The sequence below is a fragment of the Mandrillus leucophaeus genome, unplaced genomic scaffold (genome assembly GCF_000951045.1).
Source record: "Mandrillus leucophaeus isolate KB7577 unplaced genomic scaffold, Mleu.le_1.0 Scaffold347, whole genome shotgun sequence".
Lineage (NCBI taxonomy): Eukaryota > Metazoa > Chordata > Mammalia > Primates > Cercopithecidae > Mandrillus > Mandrillus leucophaeus.
In genome coordinates this window covers 465,009-472,168 of record NW_012103665.1, presented here as the reverse complement: position 1 = coordinate 472,168, position 7,160 = coordinate 465,009, and the positions used below count along the sequence as shown (strand labels likewise).

Genomic DNA, 7,160 nt, shown 5'->3' with positions numbered 1-7,160 from the left:
TAAGTCCTTATTTTTTGGAGATACATAATAATGCTTTTACAAGTAAAATCATATTATGCTTAGAACCATTTAAAAATATTTCAGAAAAAAATTAATGAAGGTACACAAAAGACATGAAACAAAACAGTAGAATGCCATTCTATTTTATGCATGTCTGAAAATTTCTATAATAAAAAGTTCAAAAAAGTATAGAATATAATATTGCTATGTTAAAAAAAAACAAAACCTGAAAACCACCTGTCCAAAACCAGAGGACTGTTTAAATGAATTATGGCTTATATATATTGTGTTGATAGCAAGAAATGGCATGAGGAATCTTCAGGCCCAATTCCCTTTACCTCCACTAACCAAGTCCTAAGCCACCTCCAATAAGCACAAACGTAAGTCAAAGCCCTGTGCTAGTCATGCAAAACAGCTACAATACAAATTATCTACTCCTTTTCCAATAAGATTATCACCATAACCTCCTCATATTAATTCTCCATCAACCTTTCTTTTTTTCCTGAGAGACAGGGTTTTGCTCTGTAGCCCAGGCTGGAGTGCAATGGCACGATCACAGTTCACTACAGCCTCAACTGCCTCAGCTCAAGCAATCCTCCCACCTCAGCCTCCCAAAAGTGCTAAGATTACAGGTGTGAGCCACCGTGCCTCGCAATTCTCCATCAACCTTTCTACATACAAATGAAAGAACATGAAATGGTATCAAAAGGTGTTCAAGAACATTAAGTGAAAAAGGCAGGTTACAAACTACTATATATTATATTTTACTAGTAAAAACATAAGTCATATGATTCCAAATGAAGCCGGAAAAATGGCAGGCACCATGGCTCATGCGTGTAATCCCAAAAATGTGACAGGCTGAGGCAGAAGTATCACTTGAGGCCAGGAGTTTGAGATGACACTGCGCAACACAGCAAGACCCTGTCTCTACAAAAAAAAATTTAAAAATTAGCTGGACATGGTGGCATCCGCCTGTAGTCCTAGCTACTTAGAAGGCTGAGACAGGAGGATCGCTTGAGTACAGAAGTTCGAGGCTGCCACGAACTATCATATCACCACTGCACTCCAGGTTGAATGACAGAACAAGACCTTGTCTCCAAAAAAAAAAGATACAATGAAACATTAAGGGTTGTTTCCCTACTTTGTTTCTAATATACTATTTTCAAACAGCTACAATACAAATTACCTACCCCTTTTCCAATAGGATTATCATCATAAACTCCTCACATTAATTCTCCATCAACTTTTCTTTTTTTCCTGAGACACGGTTTTGCTCCGTAGCTTTCTAAAAGCTCTGCTTTTTAAAAGAACTGTATACAGCAGAAGAGTGGCCAAATGGTCAATTAAGGCTCATTCCTAAAGCTTTATGAGAACTGTATCATTAAAACATCATTAATTAGGGTAAACGCTAAAGAATGTCCTAATGCCAGAATCTTAATGACAGATGGCAGTAAAATACTGGTTGTAAATTTGTCACTATTTATTAATCTGAGGTTGAAATTACCACTCAAGGGCACTTAGATGATCTGAACAAATATGTAAATCAGATTTGGATTTAAATGTCCACATTTAAGTTGTCTGATGTTCAGATACCATTTGCTGGTGTACGAACCCACCAAAGGAAACACTTCCTAATTATTTTCTTTCAGTTTACAGTTTCACCTACTAAGTAAGGGTGGAAAGATTTAAAACAACGTAGTTGTGCCTAGACATTTCCAAAGCAGGCTGCTGCAAAACTAGTGCTAACAAATTCGTCCTGTCTTTTAATATAGACAGAAATCCCACTTCCACTAATAGCACGAAACGACAGAAGAAAGCAATGTAGAGAAACCCTACTTTCACATAAATGACAAGTGTGATATATAGCAAATCCCTCGATGAATTCAAGTGTAAAAAAGAACAACAATCGCACCCCCAAGCCAAAACAACAAAAAAAAAGTGCTTTGATTAGGGATTTCAGGGCCTGTTAATTTTAGAAGCAGTAACATTAGCCTCCCAGTCTATGTCGTCACTAGAAGCCCTTTGGGTTTTGAGAATTCCCACCTGTGTCGCATCTTTCTACATAATATCAAGCTACCAAAAGACTGAAGTGAATGCAAGAAACGACTAGGTTCTCCGGAAACCAGATGAGATATAAAAGAAAGAATCCAACAAGAGACTAATAAAGGTCCACTTGTCCCCAGGGCCCAGGAATGATCGTCCCCACATGGGGCCAAAACAAGGTTGAAAATAACTGACTCCATGCTCTGACCATGGCAGGGGGTGAGCGCCTGCCATGCTCATTCCAGAGGTACAGGACCGGGAAAGGGAAAGCATCCGACTGCCTCCCAAGGTCTCCCGGCATAGACCGTTAGCGGCACCCTCCCCTTCAGTCTGAGACAGCGACGTTGTCCCGCCCTGACACTTAACTCTCCTGGTGGGGTCCCTGTCCGGCCTCCATCCCAGCCTTTTTCCCGCTGCCCTCAGGATGCTCACTTAAGGAAACCGACGTGCTCTTCTCCGTCTACAAGCACTCGGGCCGCCGAGATCCAGTCCTGAGGTTTCACCCCTGGAACAACTGCACGCCCCTCAATCTTGAAGCGATCTCCTATGCCGACCCCACTCCCTCCCGATCCCTCGGCAGCAGCCCCGGGCACCTCCGAGCTCTGGACATCCCCTGATAGCAGCAGCAGCAGCAGCACGGGAAACAAGCCCCACAGAGCGGCCGCCATGACAGCAGCTCTACACTCAGGCCGGCAGCCCCGGAAGCCCTCCCAGTCTCCCGGCCGCCACCGCCGCCGCCGGCGGCTTGATGTTGTCATCACTGGGCGCCCGTTTCTGTCATAAGCTGTGGGATCCAACCAGAGGGAAGAAATCATGGCCGATCGACTAGCGAGGCGGAAGTGAGGCGGAAGTACTGCCCTAAACTCCCGGCACTCTGGATGGGAAGGCGGCGCACAGAGCGTGTGTCAAGTGCCCATGAAGGGGACTGCCCATGAGGTGAAAGTCAAGTGTGTGTTGCTGTGGCAGCCACGGAGGCCAAGGACCTCACGGGAGTAAAAGATGACGAGACTGGCTTCGGGAGAAACACCATCCGGAAGAGACCTTTCAAAAAACTTCTAGAGACTCCCCAAGACGTATGAGATGAAAGGCTTCTATGTGCATTTAACCCATTTCTCCTTAGCCCCTTGATTACGCGCTGCTGTGCGGTGACTGCAGCGTTTACGCCGAGATAACTCGTGTATTACAGTCACAACCTTACTCCCAAAGTTTGCCATGAAATATCTCGCTTCTGTTATTTTCGCATGGTTCTGGTATATTGACTTTTGAAACAAAAGACATCATTCTGTTTATAGCATTCTGTTTTTAGTAGTGGTATTTCCATTTACAAAATATAGTAATTCTCAATCGCCGAAATGTCAAATCCTAGAAAACGTAGCATTCCTATGCGTGATGGTAATACCGGTCTCCAACAGTTGCTGGCCGAAGATTCATTTGATGAATCTGATTTTTCGGAAATAGACGATTCCGATACTTTTTCGGATAGTGCTTTAGAAGACGGTAAGATCAGGCCTCTGTCCCATTTAGAATCTGATGGAAAGAGCCCTACATCATCTGACTCAGGGCGCTCTATGAAATGGTCAGCTCGTGCTATGATTCCACGTAAAAGGTATGACTTTACCGGCACACCTGGCAGAAAAGTCGATGTCAGTGATATCACTGACCCATTGCAGTATTTTGAACTGTTCTTTACTGAGGAATTAGTTTCAAAAATTACTAGAGAAACAAATGCCCAAGCTGCCTTGTTGGCTTCAAAGCCACCGGGTCCGAAAGGATTTTCGCGAATGGATAAATGGAAAGACACTGACAATGACGAGCTCAAAGTCTTTTTTGCAGTAATGTTACTGCAAGGTATTGTGCAGAAACCTGAGCTGGAGATGTTTTGGTCAACAAGGCCTCTTTTGGATACACCTTATCTCAGGCAAATTATGACTGGTGAAAGATTTTTACTTTTGTTTCGGTGCCTGCATTTTGTCAACAATTCTTCTATATCTGCTGGTCAATCAAAGGCCCATATTTCATTGCAGAAGATCAAACCTGTGTTCGACTTTCTTGTAAATAAATTTTCAACTGTATATACTCCAAACAGAAACATTGCAGTTGATGAATCACTGATGCTGTTCAAGGGGCCGTTAGCTATGAAGCAGTACATCCCGACAAAACGAGTACGATTTGGTCTGAAGCTATATGTACTTTGTGAAAGTCAATCTGGTTACGTGTGGAACGCGCTTGTTCACACAGGGCCTGGTATGAATTTGAAAGATTCAGCCGATGGCCTGAAATCATCGCGCATCGTTCTTACCTTGGTCAGTGACCTTCTTGGCCAAGGGTATTGTGTCTTCCTCGATAACTTTAATGTATCTCCCATGCTTTTCAGAGAATTACATCAAAATAGGACTGATGCAGTTGGGACAGCTCGTTTGAACAGAAAACAGATTCCAAATGATCTGAAAAAAAGGATTGCAAAGGGGACGACTGTAGCCAGATTCTGTGGTGAACTGATGGCACTGAAATGGTGTGACGGGAAGGAGGTGACAATGTTGTCAACATTCCACAATGATACTGTGATTGAAGTAAACAACAGAAATGGAAAGAAAACTAAAAAGCCACGTGTCATTGTGGATTATAATGAGAATATGGGAGCGGTGGACTCGGCTGATCAGATGCTTACTTCTTATCCATCTGAGCGCAAAAGACACAAGGTTTGGTATAAGAAATTCTTTCACCACCTTCTACACATTACAGTGCTGAACTCCTACATCCTGTTCAAGAAGGACAATCCTGAGCACACTATGAGCCATATAAACTTCCGACTGGCATTGATTGAAAGAATGCTGGAAGAGCATCACAAGCCAGGGCAGCAACACCTTCGAGGTCGTCCGTGCTCTGATGATGTCACACCTCTTCGTCTGTCTGGAAGACATTTCCCCAAGAGCATACCACCAACGTCAGGGAAACAGAATCCAACTGGTCGCTGCAAAATTTGCTGCTCCCAATACGACAAGGATGGCAAAAGGATCCGGAAAGAAACACGCTATTTTTGTGCTGAATGTGATGTTCCGCTTTGTGTTGTTCCGTGCTTTGAAATTTACCACACGAAAAAAAATTATTAAATACCGATCATCATATACATCTGTTCCATTAGGATTAGAGACAAATGCTGTTTAGAAATAACTCCAAGATTGGGAGGCCGACCTGGATGGATCACCTGAGATCAGGAGCTCAAGACCAGCCTGGCTAACATGGTGAAACCCTGTCTCTACTAAAAATACAAAAATTAGCTGGGTGTGGTGGTGCATGCCTGTAATCCAAGCTACTTGGGAGGCTGAGGAAGGAGAATTGCTTGAATCCATGAGGCAGAGGTTGCAGTGAACTGAGATCACACCACTGCATTCCAGCCTGGGTGACACGAGACTCAATCTCAAAAAAAAAAAAAAATAACTCCAAGAACAGTTTTGTTGTCATTGTTTGTTTCTTTCATTTTTTTTTGTTTGAGACGGAGTTTCAGTCTTGTTGCCCAGGCTGGAGTGCGATGGCATGATCTCAGCTCACTGTAACCTCCACTTCCCAGGTTCAAGCGATTCTCCTGCCTCAGCCTCCCTAGTAACTAGGATTACAGGCATGCGCCACCACATCCACCTAATTTTGCATTTTTAGTAGAGACTGGGTTTATCCATGTTGGTCAGGCTAGTCTTGATCTCCGACCTCAGGTGATCTGCCCGTCTGGGCCTCACAAAGTCCTGGGATTATAGGCGTGAGCCACCACGCCTAGCCCCAAGAACAGTTTTTATATTTTATTTTCACATTGAAAATCAGTCAGATTTGCTTCAGCCTCAAAGAGGGTATTTATGTAAAATTAAATGAGTGCAGGCAGCGAGCTACACTTTTTTTTTTTCCTAAATAGGAAATGGGAAGGAGATACTGTCTCTGAACAAAAATAGCTGGAGAAACATGTAACTGTTAACTAAGGGTTGCCTCTAGTGAAAAGGGTTGGAAGACAATTTATGTGATGCTACACTATTCTTCCTGTCGTGATTGCTTTACTGTGAACGTAACAGGGTTGTACTGGGGAGGAGAGCAGGGGTTGATTGCTGTCAGTGTTGATTGCCAAGATTTCAGACATCATTTGCTCCAGTCCTTTCGTTTTCTTTATGGTGGAAAGTGAAGTGACTTGCCCAAGATCTTTGTCGGCCCTAAACATCGCTGTCTTTACTACAGATTCCTATTGAGGGCAATCCATGTTTTAGCCTTGTGCACTCTTAGAGTTAGCATCCTGGGAAAGAGTAACAGCAATTGAAAAAAGAGATTCAAGAGCCAAGTACTCAGCCCTGGCAGGGGATGGGGACGTGGTGCCCAGAGCCACCCCTATACTCCAGTCTCCCTGGCATCAGCTACTGCAGCCCTGGGGTACTTGCCCTCATCTTTTTGCTGAAGATAGTTATTTCTTCATATTTGATCGCTGGAAGGAGCAGTACTGCTCAGAAACAAAAACAAAAAACACACACACACATTTGCCTTTCTTGTCTGCCAAATAAATCTCTTATTTGCTAGGGAACTGGTAATTCAGGCTCAAGAAGTGTATGGAGAAGGTTTATTTTCAATCTTTTTACTTTAAAATATGCCTTAGTTTTTGAATAGATCAGACATTCCAGTTTAAGAAAGTAAAAAAGTCAGTTCAGAAGGGAGAAAGGAAAGATAGTGTTGATTTTAATCAGACTGTGATGTACCTACTAGACACAGACAGGGCCAGTGGCAAGGCCATCAGAAAACTTTTTCCCAAGGCCACACCACACCTGCAAAACACCTAACAACCTTCTTCTTTTCAGTGATTACCGCTTCCTTACCAATGACTTCGCTTTGTTCCTCGTGCCTCCAAACAGATTGCTGAGATACCCAATCCAGAGCCAATCTTGGCTTCCCTAGACTCTCCTCAATCATTCAACAGAAGCCCAAATCTTGTAAAAGTTCCTTTCTGGGCCAGGCGCAGTGGCTCACGCCTGTAATCCCAGTACTTTGGGAGGCTGAGGCGGGCAAATCACGAGGTCAGGAGTTTGAGATCAGCCTGGCCAACATGGTGAAACCCTGTCTCTACTAAAAATACAAAAAAAAAAAAAAAAAAA

The 7,160-nt window shown here is 43.4% G+C and overlaps 2 protein-coding genes across 3 annotated transcripts in view; one reads left to right on the top strand and one right to left on the bottom strand.

Moving 5' to 3' along the window:
* EMC7 (ER membrane protein complex subunit 7) overlaps positions 1 to 2,814 on the bottom strand; it is a 38,691-nt gene extending 35,877 nt beyond the window's left edge. The window contains exon 1 of one of the 2 annotated variants that reach the window (XM_011989108.1): positions 2,476 to 2,814. In XM_011989108.1, the coding sequence (XP_011844498.1) occupies positions 2,476 to 2,801 (326 nt within the window). In that variant the 5' untranslated portion in view covers positions 2,802 to 2,814. The remainder of the gene's footprint in view (positions 1 to 2,475) is intronic. The other variant, XM_011989109.1, reaches the window with a different exon arrangement.
* Positions 2,815 to 2,950: 136 nt separating this feature from the next.
* Positions 2,951 to 5,165, top strand: PGBD4 (piggyBac transposable element derived 4). Its single transcript, XM_011989107.1, has one exon. It carries the CDS (start codon positions 3,396 to 3,398, stop codon positions 5,151 to 5,153), a length of 1,758 nt encoding a protein of 585 aa, XP_011844497.1. The 5' UTR covers positions 2,951 to 3,395; the 3' UTR covers positions 5,154 to 5,165.
* The last annotated feature ends 1,995 nt before the right edge of the window (positions 5,166 to 7,160 follow it).

What these genes read in the sequence shown, in the direction of transcription:
- PGBD4 (XM_011989107.1), top strand. Translation starts at nt 3,396, where the DNA reads ATGTCAAATCCTAGAAAACGTAGCATTCCTATGCGTGATGGTAATACC.